Below are 19,932 nucleotides of genomic sequence, written 5' to 3' on the forward strand. Positions count from 1 at the left end.
TCATACTGTACTAGCATTCATATTGTACATGCTCATACTGTACACACATTCATACTTCACACACACACACACACACTCATAATGTACACACAGAGATACTGTACTTGCTCATACCGTACACACTGATACTGTACATGCTCATACCGTACACATACTGATACTGTATATGGTTCATACTCTACACACACACACACCTACTCATTATACACAGTATTAGCTTCACTGATTTGTTCAATTGATGAACCTGGAATGGCTGATGTGTTTGATTTTCCAGATGTTTGATGGATAAAGATTTTGTTCGCATTGGGAAGTGGTTTGTCAAGCCGCACAAGACTGAGGAGAAACCCCTCAGCAGCAGGTGAGCATCCAACCAGCATCTTCATCTACAAGCCTTTCTTCATGTGTGACTGCAGAAGTGAAACTCTAAATATCTCTGATTATGAAAGTGTGAATAACGCACAACAAACTCCTCAGAGGAAATGCTTTCACAGCAGCAGATGCCACACCAGATGAGTGTTTGAGGGGCATTTGAGGAACGCTAAGGGAGGAGAGTTTGAGGAGTGTTTGGGTTTGTCGCCCCCTGCAGGCTCATACAGGGATGAACACATGCACATGTGGTTTCACATAATGTACTTCAGACTGTTTAGCTCTCTCTCTCTCTGTGTCTGTCTGTGTGTGTGTGTGTGCAGTGAGCACCTGTCATGCTGCTTCTCGTTCTTCCTGCATGGCGACAGCAGCGTGTGCACCAGCGTGGAGGTTTCACAGCATCAGCCGCTGTATCATGTGACAGAGGAGCACGTGCGTCTGGCTCAGAGCCGCTCACTGCAGGGTTCGTCCCATCATCCTCACTGCATTCACTGCATTGCTGCATGAACCGGCATCATACATGATGGTGAGCGTTACGCGCGTGTGTGTGTGTGTGTGTGTGTGTGTGTGTGTGTGTGTGTGTGTGTGTGTGTGTGTGTGTGTGTGTGTGTGTGTGTGTGTGTGTGTGTGGTGAGTGGTCAGGGAAATGAGTAAGGCACACGACATCTAAAAAGTCCCTAGTGTGGTCCTCCAGCGAACGTTCCTGCTGTTCCAGGCAAAGAAGCTGGATAGCTGGTAAATCCATCTAGGACAAGAGAGGAAATTAATGAAAAACCCAACAATTTTTCTACTTGGAGTTCTGGCATTCTGTCACATGCTGGCTACATAAACCACACAATGCAGGAGTAAAAAAACAACTAGTTTCCTTTAATAACATATCCACAGGAAGATCACAGAAAACCAACACAAGCAACATTAATACCAGAACTGAGGAACTAAAGCAAAACACAGGACTTAAATGCTAGAAAAGGTAATTAGGGAGAACTGAAACAGGTGTGGAGCTATTTAATAAAAAAAACATAGCAACTAATGCATAACTAAATCAGGAAACAGAAACACAGGTAAAACTAAACCATACAGAACATAACCATGACAATTAATAGTTAGTAATGTTGTTAAGTTTAGGTATTGGCTAAGATTAGGGATGTAGAGTATGGTCATGCAGAATATAAACTTTATAAGTATTAATAAACAGCCAGTTTGTTAATAATAGGCATGCTAATAAGCAACTAGTTAACAGTGAGAATTGGTCACTATACTAAAGTGTTACCAATATTTTACTACATATATTAGCATTAAGTGTTTCATTAATTTACAGTTTTTTTTACACACATTTTCAAAACTTTGCCTCTTTTTTTCAAAACTTTACACACAAATCCAAAAATTGCACACACAAAATGCAAAATTCCTCACATCTCTTTCAAAATGAAGCACTGCATTCAAAATACCACAAACAAATCTCAAAAGCAAACATTTGCAAACACCTTTGCCATATTATTAATTCCTGTTAGATTTGTGTGTTACATAGATAATTGTGCATTGTGTTTTGCAAAAAGTATTTTATGAAATAGGCCAAGAATTATTGTATGGTTTTGCAGATTTGGTGTGTGGTTCTGGTGTTTGAGTGTCAGGTTTCAAAAATTGTGTGAAAAGTAAAGATTTTGTGTGTAAGCAGTTACAAAATTTTTTATATATTCATTGTTTAGCATAACTGACTATTTTAATATATCAATAATAATTTAATATAGATGTTAAGTTAATAAAGATACTAAATTAATAGTTTACTAAATTAAGCTTAATAATTTGATAATTTCTAAATGTTAATCATTTATTAATTTAGGCATAATACATTAATTAAAAAAATCTAAATTTAGAAAGTCATCCTATGGCCCTCTCATTAAAAACCACTAGAAATATTTGTCTAAACATTTTAAACCAACAACAAGTAATGATGTAAAATGAATAAGACATATTTGAGATTGTGCACTATTGACTAATCAAATCTAAGTAAATTAGTGTCAGCGATCATGTGACTCTTTGTATGGATGGTGTGATGTTTTTCTTCCTCTGAGACTCTTGGATCATCTCAAATTCTGCAGGAGAACATGATCATTAGGTTTTGTTCATGTACCTCCAGTGCTGCTGCCATTAAAGTAAGACAGACATAAATATTCTGTAAAATGCAATGTAAAAAAGCATGTAGGCTAATTTTTTTACAGTTTCTCATGCTGTAAGTTTTATAATGAAAATAAAATGCATTTTTTTATGAAAATAATGCAAAAGTGGTCTACTGCTCTCAGACTTTTGGATTCATGTGTGTGTGTGTGTGTGTGTGTGTGTGTGTGTTGTAGTGGTGTTGAGTCCGTACGGCCTGTGCGGGACGCTGATGGGTCGGGCGTTTAAGATGAGCGACCCTGCGGTGCAGAAACTCATGGAGGACTGGAGTCATTTCTACCCCATGGTGCTGAAACACAGAGAGACGAATGGCGAGGATGGCGACCTGACCTTTGACCCTCACAGTTATGTTGCACTCGAGGTCATCGTAGGTCAGCAGTTCATAACAACACAAGTGTAATTGTGTGTGTCGGTGTTGTGAGAGACCTCACATCTGTGTGTGTGTGTTTGTGTTTAGGAGGAGTGCGGATGGTTTACCCAGAAGCCTTAGTTCTGGTGGCTCAGAGTGATGCACTTGCACAGGTGTTGCTCAGAGATTCTTCCAGCTACGGGACGCCCCTCACACCCCCCACCTCACCGGGACGGCCCTGCTCAGGTAACACTCCCAAAACATCTTCTAGTGTTGTACACTCTTACAAATAAAGCTTCTTCATTGGCATCTGTGGTTCCATGAAGAACCTTTTAAAATCCATGAAACATTTGGGATTTAAACACTTAATATACACTTAAAATGTATAAAATGAAAAAATGAAAATTAGCCCACAAATGACCTACCCTCAAGTCATCCTAGGTGTATATGACTTTCTTCTTTCAGACGAATCCAGTCGGAGTTATATTAAAAATTGTCTTTGAACTTTCAAGCTGTTTAATGCCACTCAGCGGGTGTTGCATGCATCAGTCCAAAAGAAGTTAAACAAAAAGCGAGGGCCGTGTGAGACACTTTTTTTTTTATGGATGGGCGCTTTTTATTTAACTTCTTTTGGACTGATGCATTAAACAGCTTGAAAGATCAAAGACTATTTTTTATATAACTCCGACTGGATTCGTCTGAAAGAAGAAAGTCATATACACCTACGATGACCTGAGGGTGAGTAATTTGTGGGCTAATTTTCATTTTTGGGTGAACTAACCCTTTAATATTCAGTAATATCATCAATTTGACAGCACTGACACTGATCAGATGAGAACAAAACGTGAAGCTGAATAATGACACTGTTATCTTCTGTCTTAAAGCTGAATAATTTTGTTTCATAATGCATTTTTGCACCATTGACACTTATTAAACTGAACTGAATCAACACTGAAATGAATTGATCTGAATAAGGACACTATTGTCTTCTGTAGAGCTTCTTCACAGCAGAGTTTGGATTTGTCTCATATTTGATGAAGCTTGCATCATTGATTCTGTTATTTTCTTGTTTTTGTCTGTAAAGCCACTTTCGTATTGTATAAAGTGCTATAGAAATAAATGTGACTTGACTTTCCATTGCACAAAAAGTTCTTTATAGTGGAAAAAGGGTTTTGAGATTATTAAAATGTTCTTGACACTGAGGAAAAATGGTTCCCTTTCATGGGAACTTCGAACTGCGTCCTCTAGGGGTCGCTATGGGGAACGCCTCGTCGTGACTCGTATCTGAAGCATACATTGAAAAAACACCAACTCGTTGGCCGGCGACAGCCATGACGTCACTACCGGTGCGACTACAGTATAAATCGGTGCCGGGAGCTACACATCGTTCGATACGAGTCACGACGAGGCGTTCCCCATAGCGACCCCTAGAGGACGCAGTGTCTCGTTCCCTACTCAGGGAACCATGGTTACATAAGTAACCCGAGACGTTCTTCTTTGGCATTGCTGTGTAAACACATTTTGAAAGCATGAGTTGTACAGTCATGGCCAAAAGTTTTGGCAGTGACATACATTTTGTGTTTTGCAAAGTTTGCTGCTAAAGCTGTTGTGGTGTTCATTCACATTTTTTCTAGATTATTGTGTAGAGTGATCAGACGCATGTTAAATAATTGCTAAAAGCTTCATTGGCCAAAAAATTAACTTTTCACAAAAAAAAAACAAATTTCACTGTTTTTTGATCCTGACACAAAATGATCAGCTAACATTAATTGGCTAATCATATCAGCAGCACATGTGAATGAGTGAATGAGTACTAGTCAGGTGAATCACTATCATACTAATTAGATTGTAAGAGCAGACTGATTGCTATAAAAGGAGGGAAGAAGCGCTTCCAATCATTGTGTTCTTGTTAGCAATGGTTACCTCCAAAGAAACACGTGCAGCCATCATGGCTTTGCATCAAAATGGCCTTACATGCAAGGAAATTGCTACAAAGGATATTGCACCTGAAAGAACCATTTACCGGATCATCAAGAACTTCAAGGAGAGAGGTTCGACTGCAGTGAAGAAGTCTTCAGGACGTCCCAGAGTGTCCAGCAAGCGCCAGGACGGTCTCCTCCCGTGGAGCCAGCTACAGAATCGTGTCACCACCAGTGCAGAGCTTGCTCAGGAATGGCAGCAGGTTGGTATGAGGGCATCTGCACGCACAGTGAGGCCAAGACTTTTGGACAACGACCTGGTGTCAAGAAGGGCAGCAAAGAAGCCACTTCTCTCCAAGAAAAACATCATGGACAGATTGAAATTCTGCAGGAAGTACATGGATTGGACAGCAGAAGACTGGTAGCATGATGGAGCACCATGTCACAAAGCAAGAGTGATAAAGAAGTGGCTCGAAGATCATTACATTGAAATTTTGGATCCATGGCCAGGCGACTCCTCGGATCTCAATCCCATAGAGAACCTGTGGTCAGTGGAACCTGTGGTCAGACCAAAAAGTGAGTGGACAAGCAGAAGGCCACAAATTGTGATCAACTCCGAGAACTGATAAGGCAAGAATGGATCGCCATCAGTCAGGATTTGGCCCAGAAGCTAATATCCAGCATGCCAGAGCAAATTGCAGAGGTTATGAAGAACAAGGGTCAACACTGTAAATATTGACTCTTTTTTTTACCAATAAAAGCCTTTAAAACTTATCATATGCTTATCATTGTTTTTCAGTATACCATAGAAATATGTGGAAAAATTATTTACATATACTGAAGCAGCAAACTGCAAAACACAAAATTTATGTCACTGCCAAAACTTTTGGCCATGACTGTATATGCTGAAAACATCTGATGGTTTGGCAACATCGGTCTCACATGTCTCATGATGCACCTCTCCAGTCACACAGAGGACACACTACTAGTTAGAAAAGTGAGTTTGTTACTAAAGAAGCTACACAGTGAAGTGCAGTTAGTCTGTAGTTAGAGGTTAATCTGCTCCAGACTGATGTCATCCTCTTCAGATGCCTGTTGATCTCTAAAATTCAACAGCATTTCTTCCTGACAAAAATGTAAATGAAGTGTGTTTGAACTGTCATCTGTAGGAGACAATGGCTATCAGACGACCATCTCCAGTTTGTCTAGCCAAGAGAACGCTCCAAACGTCAGCCCAAAGCATTCTGGGAGGAAGCTGATGAATCAGATGCTCCATGAGGCCTGGAGGGAATGTCACGTCAATCCTCTTCAGTGCAAGTGAGCACTGCATGACATGAGCTGCTGATGTGTGTTTATTTCTGTTCATATTGATTGTCTGTTAATACACTAATTGGTGTGGTCTGTTATCGTGTGTAATCTAACAGCAGTCTATCTGTGTGGGGATTCTCCAGCCCGAGAGAGCGAGTTCCTTGTGGCTGCTCCAGGTGAGTCTCCTCATCAAAGCACAGACAAACTTTTCTCCTTAATAAAGTCCATGTCCAGCGGCTCTCAATTTATGATGATTTCCGACTTCCCAATCACAGTAAAGCAGTGCTTTCAGTAGTCATACAAGCAATTGCTCAACTGAAGCTTGAAAGTGTTTTTTTGGAGTAATAAGGAAGTTTTGATTTCTGAAAACTGCAATGTTTTTCTTTATAGTACAATGAACTCACATATGTCAAAACATTTGATTTCTCAATGCATGACCCCTTTAACCATTAACCAATTAATTGATCATTAATTTTAATGACAACCGATAATGAAAACATCCTGCTTCTTATCCACTTCTGCTCAATGCAGGTTCTGTACGAATATGAATATGACCTCTTGATTGTGGCCAGCGATCTTGTCTGCTTTACCTTTGAGCATCAGTGATGTGCTTGGCTGAAAGATGGACACAGTATTCAACTATTTCAACAGTATATTAATAGTATAAAACATACAGAAATCTTACAAATCATCAGCTAATCTCAGACTGATCGTCCCAGACCGCATCAAATCACAGTGGATATGCAGAGAATCTCTGAGAACACAGACCTCAAAACAATGCAAAATCACATTTGATAACTTCAAATATCATACTCAAAATAATATTCCAGAGTTTGACCTTTCTTTAACTATAAAAGCATGATTCTTGACAGTAAACATTCTTTACAGTGTGCATGCTTATTCTTTGAGGTCTGGATCTCTTTCTGGTGTAGGTTGAAGCAGCAGCAGATGAACGGCACAAGCTCATCCACCGGCTCCATCCCTCCACCCTCCACCCAAAAACACAAGTCAGTCGAAAAGCCTGATAAACCCGAGAAGGGTCCCAGACGTGTGTCTCTGACCCCCTTCCATCACCGCGTGTGTGTGGATCAGCAGCTCTCCTCTGGGCCGGAGCTCAGCCTGATGCCTCTGGATGCTCCTCTCCATCCTCTGTCAGACTGCAAATACTCCAGACCTCAGTCCGTCACTAGAAAAGCCCCCGAGTCTCTCGTTCAATCTCCTGGATCACCACTGCCGCCCACGCTGAGCCCCCATCCACGGACACAGGACCCCGAGCTGACGGAGACCCCTGTGGCGGTCCCAGACTGTCTGGAGGGGCCTTCAGGACCCATGCATGTAGAGACGAGTGATAGTGTGCTGTACGTGATGCCTCTAGGAACAAAGGATGCTGCCAACGAATGGTGGAGAAGGTACAAGATTCCCATGGCAGATAAAATGGAATTTAAACCTCCGGATCTTTGCTGCGACTCTGAGGAGAACCGGCCACAGAAGGAAGGAGCCGCCCTGAAGAGGTACAAACACATGTTAGGACAGAAACACACTTTATGCAAGGACATCAATGCAGACATGAAGCATGCACATGTACATACGTGATGAAGAAATATCTGTCATTAATATGAATGTGTTATTCAGATAGATAGTTCTCACTAGGGCTGTTTGATTGTGGAAAAATTATAATCATGATGAACACGATTACTTATGGACTTCCATCATGCATTTATTGAACTTTTACCAAAAACTTGTAGCGAGTGAGTTTGGGCTTTCAATGAAGCACATTGCTGTAAAGCATATGCTGGTTAGGTATGTTTTGAAATTGGGATGCTGAAGGTTTGAGCTGGTTTAAGTTGGTCATTTGCTGGTCCTTTGCTGGTTTATGCTGGTCCTTAGCTGGTCATGTGCTGGTCCTAAGCTGGTCCGACCAGCACATGACCAGCATAAACCAGCAAAGGACCAGCTTAAACCAGCAAAGAACCAGCTTAAACCAGCAAAGGACCAGCTCAAACCAGCAAAGGACCAGCTCAAACCAGCATCCCAGCTTCAAAACATACCTAACCAGAATATGCTGGTTTTTTCAACAGGGAAGGAGTGGAAAATGAGACAAACGAGAGCATCACTGCAAAACAGAATGCAGCACAATAATATTTTTTGTCTTCTTTGGAGGACACAAGCGTAATTCAAATTATATTTGATTAATTGTCCAGCCCTAGTTTTTGCTTAACTAGCCAGATCAGCATGCTTCGCTCAAACTGTTGATCAGTAAAGCTAATGCTGCTTGTTATGGCGCTGAGAATACAAACACATACAGGGGTTGGACAAAATAATGCGAACACCTCAAAACTAGGCAATATTTCTTTATTAAGGTGTTTTACCACCATTTGCCTTTAACCAGTCCCTCCAGGATTTTGCGATTCTGCGATCGCTGAACTCCGCAATTTTCGCAAGAGCTCGCACATTTTCGTAATTGCCGCATATTTCCCGCAGATTTTGGGCTTAGACGCGCCCCGTGACATCTGTTTAAATTCTGTTAAAGAATTCTGTTAAAGCTACAGATATCAGAACAAACGCCACTGATGTGGAAACCAGGAAAAACATTGTTCAACAAACCCAAATAACCACCATTCACCATGGATTTAACATAGTAAAACTACAGGAACAACTTGTGGCAGAAATGGTCTAATGTTTTCGAGTGTTTTTAAATGCTTCACACAACTTTTCCCAGCACTTCAAAGCTTTAAGTACTACCGAATTTGAGTTATTTTTAATGTGATGATGACATTAATTGTTCATCCTTCATAGGTTGCCCCCATTTATAAAACTAAAAGTTTCATAATGTAGGAAATCAAACACTTATTTAAAAATAAAAAAAGACATTAAATTACCACTAGTAGATGGCTGCAGAGAAGTACAGGCTTATCAGCCATTTCCACTCCCTAATATATATATTTTTTGTATTTATTAAATTATACTTAGACATTATGAATGACAGTAATAAAAGTTAATACTATCTGCATCTCAACTACCCAGACAGCACAAGTACATCTGTAAGATGTCTGCTAAAGATCTGGGAAACATCTGCTGTGTAGTCTCAGAAGCAGTTTTACATGCATTCTAATAAATGTCTATTTGACATCTGACTGGAAACGTCTTAGAGACGTACTGCAGATGAGCAAACACAAAAAAATACATCTTGCATATGTACATGCAGACATCAAATAGACATCTCCGAGATGTACATGTGCGATTGATGTGAGTGCTTTACTGTCAGGTGCTGGTGCCACCTTCTGTAGAACTTAATGGCACTGGTGCTGGTGTCCTCAAATGTTGGTCTGGAGCCCTACAATGGTTCTCGAAGTCAGAAAAATCATAACAATGTTAGAAGAATACTACTGTCCAGGTTTTGTGATCATCACACCATATTTTTCACATTTTAGCATTGGTGCCTGTGATTAAAAGTTTTAGCAGTTGCAGCTCTTTCATGGATGTTGCTTTGAGAAGTTCTCAGGGTCAGTTTTTGTGGATCTTCAGAGGTTTGCAGTCTCTCTGCAGTAGTTCCGTGTTGTTTAAACGCAATCCTTCTTAGTGTTCGATGATCTCTGTCATTCACTTTTGGTTTTTGCCGACTATTCTTCTTCACTGATGAAGACTTGGACTTCCTCTCAGGCTGTTCACGCAGATGCAGAAGAGGTTAAAGATCTCAGAGGAGCATGTGAGGAGAGACATACTGCCACAGGTTGGAGCAGACGATCCTGCCGATGATCCGTATGACTTCAAAGAGGGAGACATTGAGTACAGCTTCCCTGCCACCAAAAAGCTGAAAGGACTGAGCCGAGACCCAAGCCGCAAATCTAAGGTTTAACTGCAGTTTATTGCTTTGTTAAGAGTGTACAATAGCTAAACATTCTGGCCCACTTAGACAGGAAGAGGCACATATATTGACAACCCACCATTTACTGAATTTTGTAGCCATTAAAAATGGATAAATCTGAAAATGGTCACAGAACAGTGCAAGACACAGTAGTGATTTCAGCAATGCCACAGCTAAAGACAAAAACAAAAATGTAAGCATTCACTTCAATCCAGAAGTATTAAGGAGCTTGATGCTTGCCACAACGTGACTCAAACAAACCCCTAAATATCTTACACTAAGATTCTGTCAAATGAGCAACTATTTCTTTGTAAATACGACTTGTAAACACTGAGATAAACCTATGCCTCTGACCCACTGAAAGTGTGTGAAGTCAGGCATAAGATTAAAACCGGCAGATTTTGGAAACTCTCACATATTTTGTGTCTAACATGCACAAGGTCAGTTGTCTGTAGGGTTGATGCTATGTTGCTTGTTTCATGTGAAAACAGTTCTTTGTAACATGTTTGTCTTGTGTTGTGCAGTCAGAGGAAGTGAACGGTAACAGCGTGGTTCCTGAGGGGAAAGACGCCATGTCCATCTTTAGTTCAGCCCCAAAGCCAGGTCAGTTCATGCTCCGTCACTGAGATATACGACAAATAACTGACTAAATCTGATGTCACTCACCCTGTCTGTCCTGTTCAGAAGAGTCAAATCTAGATGAATCAGATGCCAAAGTAAACCCTCCCTTGACCAGAGAAAAGGTTCTCATTGTGCTCATCTCTGACCTGGAGAATGAGGCGGAGGAAGATGAGCTAGCGGTGAGATATTGAAACTTCTTGAAAGGGCTGTGAATGCATCCTCTGAATTGTGCACATTAACGTGCTGGAATAGACAAACCTGATAAACAAATAAATAAACAACGGGATTGCTTGTGACATCATGACCAGTAACACATTACAAGTAATGTAGATCAGATTTCTTTTTCAATTAACAAGTAAAGAAACACATTACTTTTAATTTTACAGTGAAATATCAGAGTTATTTTTTTCAAATAAGTAATGCAAGTTACTTTGTTTTCTCATTTATTCACTGTCATCTCTCCTGTCCCTGTGTTGAGAGAAATTGGGAGTGAGGTGCACACCAGAGGCACTTCCTTCAGCCTGAAGCTTATTAATTTCACTTTTGGTGTGAAAGGACCTTTACAGTTGCCAAAAATATAACTTTTGGATTTTTTGTTATAAAAAAAAAAATAAAAAAAATAAGCAAGCCCAGCCAGGTGACAAAACGTATCACAAAAGTAATGTAATGCATTATATTTTCTATAAAAAGTAACTAAGTAATGCAGTAAGTTACTTTTTCATTGAGTAACACAATATTGTAATGAATTAGTAACTTTCCTCAACACTGGTCAAAGCAGTGCTGCCATATTAGGATTCCCACACATTCTGCTATCTTAATAGTAAATGTTAGTTGACCATTCAGTATTTTTATATCTGAAGTCTCCCTGTACTTTATACTCTTAAGAGTAGAGGTTTAGTGATAAGAGATTTAACTACTAAATATAATACAGTTGTCAGCTATTGACACTCTATGGTGTTTGGGAATAGTATTATGGCTTCTCAAACTCTTCCAATAACTTCACCTCATTCTCCTAGTTTAGAACTCCAGCAATTAAGCCAATGTCAGCCGATTTATCACCCTGAGCTGTGTTTCCCAAAAGCCTAAGTAGATGTAGAAACTAACGCTCACAATGATCTAGACTTACGATGCTTTTGGTAAACACTGACCTGGCCATCAGTATTCTAAAATGTCTCAAGTGTGGCAAGATTCAGGAACGTTTCTCCATGTACCCAAACCAGAGCACATATCCGAACCAGCAGTCAGCCAAGTCCGGGTCTGTGGCAGCAGAGGAGCGCCCACAAGGGTTTGAGGGGAGAGCTCCAGTGCCGTATCCCTCAAGTAAGTTCAGCAGCACTACAGATCAGCAGATACCAGGAGAACTATCATCCCTAACAGTGTATGGATGTGTCTTCTCAGCAGTAGCAGAGCTCCAGCGCATGTTCCCTACACCTCCGTCTCTAGAGCAGCACGCCGCCTTCTCTCCCATTATGACGTACCGCGACACCCCCAGTCAAGAGCCGGCCGGCCCCGCAGCGGCTCATGATCAGCCCAGCTGCTCTCAGTCCAACAGCCAGATCATGGACTTCAAAATGGACACGGAGGAAGACATGACCGAGGATGTACTTGTGCGTTTTGCTCCATGTGCACCAAAATGAGTTCACTTTGATAAGATAAATAAAAATAAAAACTCTTCTGGGCCTCATGTCTGTGTGCTGCTTCAGCAGCGACTTCAAACATGATGTCTGAATACTGACACTGATGAGCTTTAACAATGATTTAGCTGAAAACACGGTGATGAAATATAATGGGAAAATAAAAAAGTTAATCACAGCAAACGTCAGTGTTGCTTTGACAAACCCTTGCCTGAAAGTTTAAAATGTTGAAGCCTTGAAGTTTGAAAGGAATAAAGGTTTTACAGACAGACATATAATATAGCTAGTATAGCGGGCAGCTTGACCAGTTAAACCCTGTTTCATGCTAACCACGGTTCTACCCATTTATTTTGTTTCCATGTCTATGATTATTCATTTGCGTCCCATTTGTCCTCTGTCCAGCCGCTGATTGGTTGCTCCATGTACGCCCCACTGCGTTCCTTACCTAGCCAGTGTTTGTCTGCTCTTAAAATCCCTGAGCACTGCTACTACAGACCATCCTGGACAGATATGACCAAGATGGAGCAGTACTGCCCGACCACTCAAAATCCCTTCAGCAGAGACGCATACGTGTAAGTCAAAATGTCAAATATTTCAAAAATTGCATGAAGAAATGTCTGCGTACTATTTGACCCCACAATCCAATGTGTGAAATATGAAATAAAAGATGAAATTATTTTGGCATTTAATTAAGATTTTTATGAAGGCCAAGGTTATTATGAAAAAAAGTTTTTGCATTTTGACAAAATACATTTGACATTCATTTTGGCCATTGCAGTGAAAATCTCTCACATGAATGTTCTTCAGCAGCGGTGCTCTTCTGGAGCAGGACTACACTTCCATGACCATGAGCGCCGCCTTCACTGGCACCACCACAAGCGTCCTACCCTCCCCGTCCGCCTCTCGCTTCTCTGTGCCGACCCCTCGCACCCCCCGTGGCATGGGAGCGGCCAGTGGGCAGGGCTCCGTCAGGCAGGACGGCACTGAACTCAGCTCACCAGCATCAACCCCCTCCACCAGCGTGCCGCTCAGCTCAGTCGAGCCATCTGTATCGGGACCGCCGCTGCCCGAGGCGCACAGTCTCTATGTTATACTGCTGCTGTCCGATTCGGTCCTGAATATTTTCAAAGACCGCAACTTTGACAGCTGCTGCATCTGTGCCTGTAACATGAATGTTAAAGGAGCGGATGTTGGTGTCTATATCCCAGACTCCACCTGTGAGGACCAATACCGCTGCATGTGCGGCTTCAGCGCGATTGTAAACCGAAGGCTGGCGCACGGGGCAGGCCTCTTCCTGGAGGATGAGCTGGACATATTTGGCCGTGGCTCTGAGGCAGGCCAGGCGGCAGAGAGGAGACTGGCACTGTGTAGGCGAGACCCTCCTGGCCGAAAAGCTGAGGAGCAACAGATGCCTGCCTCAGTGATCGCTCTGCTACAAGAGCAGTGCTCTCAGCCAATCACATCCCTGACCTCCCTGCACAAATCACCCAGCTGTTCCTGTCATGGCCGCCAGGGCGCACTATTGCAGAGCTGGGCAGCGGACAGGCTATGGGTGGACAGCAGCGATGCATGTGTGGAGTGTTATAATGCGCTGATGCAGGGACTGCAGTATGTGGACAACGCAGCTGGAGGAAAGGTGGAACAGGCTACAGTGAGGAGCAACGCACTGCACACCTGGCCACAGACCAATGGTAAGGCTCTTAAAAGACAGGAATCAAGCCATATCTAGAGACCAGAATATCATGCTTGACTTATAACCCTCATTCAGAAGACCTTGGAAAGCCAAATCAGTTGCATAGCAGTGCAACTAAAAACAAGCACCCAGAAAACATTGCAACCACATAACAGCTACCCAGAATACCCTAGCAGCCACACAGCAGCATCTTAACAACCACTTAAAAGACTTATCACCCACATTTCAATGCTCTGGCAACCACCCAGAACACTCTAGCACAGGGATGGGCAACTCCAGTCCTACTGGTCCACTGTCCTGCAGAGTTCTATCCCTAATCAAACACAACTGAGAAATCCAACCAAACTCTTCAGGATTGCTTGAAAATTACAAGCAGAGGTGTGTTTCTGTAGGATTGAAGCTGAACTCTGCAAGCCAGTCGTCCTTCCAGGATTGAAATGGCCCATCCCTGCTAAAGCAACTACATAGCAACACACCAAAAAAAATCTCAAAACACCATGACAACCAGACAAGAAACGACCTGGCAACCGCTCCGAACACTCCAGTTTATCGCAGTGTGTTCTTATTGACACATCTGTTCTCCTTGCATTTCCTCAGTGTTGGACATCAGCAAGCTGTCCTCTCAAGATGTGGTGCGGATGCTGCTGTCCCTCCAGCCATTCCTGCAGGATGCGATCCAGAAGAAGAGGTCGGGCAGGAGTTGGGAGAATATCCAGCATGTTCAGGGTCCTCTCACATGGCAGCAGTTCCATAAGATGGCTGGACGAGGTTCTTATGGTGAGTATTCTTCATATTTACAAAAAAAATTTTTTCACTCTGATCTTGAAATCTTGTTGCAATTAAGCATCTGTTTCCAACGGTCAGGTTCTGAGGAATCCCCAGAGCCTCTGCCGATCCCCAGCGTGCTACTCGGATACGATCGAGATTTTCTGGCTCTGTCTCCACTTGCTCTTCCCTTCTGGGAGAAGTTTCTGCTGGAGCCGTATGGAGGTCAGAGGGATGTGGCCTTCCTTGTGCTGTGTCCCAATTATGACGCCCTGCTCAGCAGTGCCAAAGCTTTCTTCCAGGAGCTCAGTGCTGTCTATGAGGTATATCATTATCACTCGCACGTTCTAACCTGCTTAGACATGTATCTTCCTTATGTAAATGAGGGATTCTTCAATTAGAGGCACTTTTTGTTTCATCCATGTCAGGGGTGTCCACTCCTGCTTCTGGAGGGCCAGCATCCCTCCCATGCAGAGTTTGACTTAACCAGCATACCTGCCTGGATGTTTTTAATAATCCTGAAGACCATGATTAGCTAGTTCAGGTGTGTTTAATTAGGGTTGGCGCTAAACTTTGCGGGACAGTGGCCCTCCAGGAGCAGGATTAGTGTTCCTTAATCTATGTTCAGTTATGCAGTTTAGAGCCCTGCACGGGCCTCAAATATAGGCCTAGCCTGGACCTGGCCTGAGACGCTCAGGCCCTAGCCCGGTCCTTGTCCGACAGCTCATCAGAATTCTTGGCCCGAGTAACGACCAAGCGGCCAGCGGCAGACAGTGAGTTGATCATAGCCTATGTTTGACCAATTTAGCCTTCTCAAATCATCACGACTTGCCTAAAATATAATCTATAGATATAAAACAGTTCAAGCATATCACAATGTTAGTTTAAATGTTTAACCTATATAAATGTGCGCTATTAGACGCATATCGAATCGTTTGTGCGGAGAGCTAAAGCGCGCTTTACAGGACATGGGGGCGCCGGCGCGATCACTTGCATTGGAAACAACCTAAAATTTGCCATCATTTATGCTCATAAAGGTAAGAGTAATACATCACTCGGAACTGTAAAGGGTCTACTTTTATTTGTGTGCACTCACAATATCAACAAAACATTGTCCTTTTATAAAATAAAGGATACATACAGGATGGGCTTTCTGCAATTTCTGCCAAGAGCGCTTCACAATGATGAACTGAAACTCAGTGAATACTTGCCTCACAGACTTGCTAAATATATCTATAGAAAGCTTTAAATTACTACTTTAAAACTAAATAATTAAAACAAAAACTCTTTTTAAGGATTTTATAAAATTACAAATTCAAATTTGCGGGTTGAATCGACCCCAATAATTTGGAGCGCTCAATAACGCCATTACATCAGTGGGCTCTGTCAGTGCTTTGGCAAGGTAACACTTTTTTTTGCCAGTTTGAATGTGACAAGCAACTAGTGTCTGAAAATAATTTTATATATATATATATATATTTCGCCTAGGGCGTCAAATTGGCTAGAAACGGCCCTGCCTCTGTGTGTACATATCCTTACAAGTACAATTTTAGCTGTATTATTTGTGAATTCCATTCAAAAATTGCTCTTGAGAAATAATTGCAGTTATCTCATGAAGCAGGTGCAGAGTAATTTAGATTCGTCCTGAGTTTAAAAGAAAAGTTGCTGAGACTGAAAAAATTGCTCAAATACATAAATCTTTAGGTACACAAAACATGTATGCTGCAAAAATGTATGCTACTTTTGGGTTTAGCATATAGGTCCTCTTAATGCTAGTGAACTCCTAAACTCCTAAAAGTTGACAAACCCTTTCTTTTGGGAAAACAGAAAATGTTGAGGACTTACCTTGCACTCAAGTTTACAAATTGTTGTCCAATCAAATACCTCCATGCAGTAAAAGCAAACTGTCCATCAAAAGATTTAATGAGGTCTGTCAACTCTTTCACACAGACACTCTCTTTTGCTCCTCTTTCACACAGACGTGTCGGCTTGGGAAACACCGTCCACTAGCACGGGTGTCCAGAGATGGGATTGTCCCAGTGGGATCAGTGGAGTGTGAGGAGGAGACAGATGATCAGTGGCTCTCAGGGCTCTGGGCTGGACAACAGGAGGAAAACCTCAACAAACTCAAACTCTACAAACACATCTGCAGACACACACTTGGTAGGAAGCCCTCCTGTTATTCTGTTCCTGTTTCATTGGAGTGAATCACCAATCGTTGTGCCAGTGCTCTGTGCCATAAAGGTGACCATGATTTGGCCAAGTAGGATGTGTTCTTGGATCAACTTCTTCTGTTAGTCCTGGAGCAACATTCTCCTCAAACAAACAACACTTTCGACCGCTTCACTATGACACATGCTACATACACACTCGTTCACACGTCTGCATTCCAGCACAGATACCAGTGGTGTTACTACTAGGGTCTGATGCAGTTTGTTCACCTGCAATTTCATGGTAACTTGAACATGGTAACAAAATCAGAAGGTCTACAATCCAATCCTGCTCCTGGGGAGCCATTGTCCCAAAAAGATCAGCTTTAAGCCTAATTAAATACATCTGAACCAGATAGTCAACGCCTTCAGGGTTACTGGAAACTTCCAGGCAGGTGTTCTGGTGCAGGGTGGAGCTAAAATCTGCTGGACATTGGCCCTCTAGGAGCAGGATTGGACACCCCTGTTAAAAAAAACAGCATATGCTGGTTAGGTATGTTTTGAAGCATGGCAGCTGGTTTGAACCGGTTTAAGCTGGTCCTTAGTTGGTCATGAGCTGTTGTAAGCTGGTCCTGAGCAGGAGCTAGTTAGCTTAGGACCAGCACATAACCAGCTCAGCACCAGCTTATAACCAGCTTAATGACATGAAGCTCATGACCAACTAAGGTCCAGCTCAAACCAGCTGCCAAAACATACAGTACCTACAAGCATATGCTGTTTTTTCAACAGGAACACTAGGTCTACAGTGTGTAGTTTAAAGTGACACTGCACTTTTTCAGGGCCGCAGCTCTCCACCCTGATTCTGGACAGTGGCCTCCTCCTCCCTCCGAAGCCTCCACCCGCTTCTGTACCTCTCACCCCACCAACATCCACCCAGCCTGTATCCGCTGATAGAGACAGCAACTCAGGAAACACCCCTAACCCCACCTGCGGTGCCACATGCCAGTCCAGCGGTGCAGAAACGGGCGACTCAAACACCACACCTTCAGCAGAGAGCACCGAGAGGTGAGATGTCACTCTACAGCACAGAGCGCCAACAACTTCAGTCTCTAACTGTAGTAAAGAATGTCATGCTGTGAGAACTGGTGTAATTCATGTGTGTCCCATGACTGACTACTGATATAATTACCAGCATACTGCATACTCACATTATTTGATAGATTTTACTATTATGTTTCATGGATCCCCCTAACCCAAATGTGGTGTGAGTTACTGATTTACTGTAACATTACTGAGTGATACTACGAGAATTTACTAATTTATCTCGGTTATATTTAAATTAGAGTTAGATAAATTGTGCCAGGGTTGGAATAATGCAGCGCTTTAAGGCCAGTAGCAGTAAATTTGTTGAAAACCCCACATTTGTAAATTTTTCGAAATGTTCAGCAGAATCATTTTCAAGTGTGATGTACAATTTTCAAATGTATATACAGTATAATGTCCCAACTTGTTTAATCATTATCATCCTTTTTCATTACTGTTCTTAGTTACTAATTATTGCAGTTAGAGATTAATGTCATTGTTGTTATAGCTCAGCAGAGAGGGACCGGATTGGCATTCCTACAGGGGCGGAGTCAGCGGACAGCCACGCCCACCCACCAGCCATCGTGCTTTATGTGGTGGATCCCTTCCTGTGCTCGGGGGCGGGGTCAGGAGATGAAGAGGACGGGGATGTGGGCAGCATGTGGCTTTTTGCACTGCTGCGCTGCTACACAGATATGCTGAGTGCACTGCCAGAGAGCATTCAGCCTGCGCTAGTGCTACAGGTCAGGACAGATTCATCCTCACTAATGACTCGTGTCTTTCATGAATCGTTTGTGGCGTATCAGTGGTTAACTTTGATTTGCAGGTGTTGCCGTGTCAGCATCTGTTGCAGCCGGCCAGCGGAGAGAGTCCTGAGTACCTGCAGCACCTGCGATCGCTGGCTTTTTCCACATACTCACAGAGCCGCCGTCTGTTACCCAGACAGACGCACATCAGGTCCCTCACCGGATTCGGCCCCGCATCCACCGTACAGTCAGCGCTCAAGAGCCCAGAGGTCACGCTTGATTATACTCTATCTGCACTGGATGGGAGTTACGTGTTGTGATGCAAAAACATTAAATCACTCTCGTCATAAGAAAGGGAGCTGTATAGACTGCATGCGCTCACCATGGTGTGTGTGTGTGTGTAAGCACATGCTATGATGTGGCTTTGATTGAGCGATACCTCTTTCTTTTTTTGTGCTCTGCGTTGACATTTATTCATTAAGTTGCTTTTATCCACAAAATCACGAGAAACAGGGCAGTGGGATAAAACAGAAGTGAGACACTGCTGAAGACTTGTTAAACACGTCCGTCTAGCACAGTGTTTCTCAACCCGGTTCCTGGAGCCCCTGACACTGAATACTTTCAAGGGGCTTCAGGAACGGTTGAGAAACACTTGTCTAGTGCATATTTACATCGACAAACAAATTAGTTAGCAATTAGTTCATTTAAATAATCTTCTTGTACAATGATCATAAAAAACATGACTATTAGGGTTGGGTATCGAAAACCGGTTCCATTTTAGAACCGGTTCCAAATTTCCAAGAACCGGGTATTCGATAAGACGCGTGCATTTCGATTCTGCTTAACGAATCTTACGTTCGCATTTTAATGTGATTAAAAACTATTTAAGTGCAGGAACGGAAAGAACTTGCACCCTGTTTGCGTGCAGCACACACGAAGCGCAAGCGTGAGCACAGAGAACAGAGGTCGCGGTACGGGTTCCCAGTTTGTGTCCGTTCTCGAACCGTTCCGTGTATTTCCACTGTAGAAAAGGTTGTTCTGGGCCGAAACTGACTTCTTTCATATTTGTCGACCAATATGCAGAAAACTACGTCAGTATATCATCATAAACACAGCCGTTTTTGTCTTACGTGAACGTAAACAGATGAGAAAGAAAACACACATGTACAGTATTTTTAGATCTGCTTGCGTTCAGTGTTAAAGAGACAGCAGCCTAATAAACGTGCTGCCTGTCATTAATGTTAATCAAAGAACAAAA

The 19,932-nt window shown here is 42.4% G+C and overlaps 1 protein-coding gene and 1 long non-coding RNA gene across 6 annotated transcripts in view; one reads left to right on the forward strand and one right to left on the reverse strand.

The window, feature by feature from the left end:
* LOC107597926 (mediator of RNA polymerase II transcription subunit 13-like) overlaps positions 1-19,932 on the forward strand; it is a 57,711-nt gene that overhangs the window by 30,623 nt on the left and 7,156 nt on the right. The window contains exons 4-23 of one of the 5 annotated variants that reach the window (XM_016289125.1): positions 275-358; positions 690-829; positions 2,718-2,912; positions 2,999-3,136; positions 5,979-6,126; positions 6,234-6,293; positions 7,050-7,628; positions 9,760-9,967; positions 10,507-10,585; positions 10,667-10,782; positions 11,824-11,923; positions 12,002-12,210; positions 12,640-12,809; positions 13,045-13,928; positions 14,528-14,707; positions 14,795-15,018; positions 16,675-16,858; positions 17,685-17,910; positions 18,437-18,671; positions 18,755-18,943. In XM_016289125.1, the coding sequence (XP_016144611.1) occupies positions 275-358; positions 690-829; positions 2,718-2,912; positions 2,999-3,136; positions 5,979-6,126; positions 6,234-6,293; positions 7,050-7,628; positions 9,760-9,967; positions 10,507-10,585; positions 10,667-10,782; positions 11,824-11,923; positions 12,002-12,210; positions 12,640-12,809; positions 13,045-13,928; positions 14,528-14,707; positions 14,795-15,018; positions 16,675-16,858; positions 17,685-17,910; positions 18,437-18,671; positions 18,755-18,943 (4,348 nt within the window). Of the gene's footprint in view, positions 1-274; positions 359-689; positions 830-2,717; positions 2,913-2,998; positions 3,137-5,978; positions 6,127-6,233; positions 6,294-7,049; positions 7,629-9,759; positions 9,968-10,506; positions 10,586-10,666; positions 10,783-11,823; positions 11,924-12,001; positions 12,211-12,639; positions 12,810-13,044; positions 13,929-14,527; positions 14,708-14,794; positions 15,019-16,674; positions 16,859-17,684; positions 17,911-18,436; positions 18,672-18,754; positions 18,981-19,932 lie in introns of all 5 variants that reach the window. The other 4 variants (XM_016289126.1, XM_016289127.1, XM_016289128.1 and 1 more) reach the window with 4 other exon arrangements.
* Positions 58-19,932, reverse strand: part of LOC107597929 (uncharacterized) — a 24,143-nt gene continuing 4,268 nt past the window's right edge. Inside the window, exon 3 of the long non-coding RNA XR_001610507.1 lies at positions 58-75. This is a non-coding gene — a long non-coding RNA (uncharacterized lncRNA). The remainder of the gene's footprint in view (positions 76-19,932) is intronic.

This window comes from Sinocyclocheilus grahami, unplaced genomic scaffold, assembly GCF_001515645.1.
Source record: "Sinocyclocheilus grahami isolate Dianchi unplaced genomic scaffold, SAMN03320097.WGS_v1.1 scaffold241.1, whole genome shotgun sequence".
In the NCBI taxonomy this organism is placed as follows: Eukaryota; Metazoa; Chordata; class Actinopteri; order Cypriniformes; family Cyprinidae; genus Sinocyclocheilus; species Sinocyclocheilus grahami.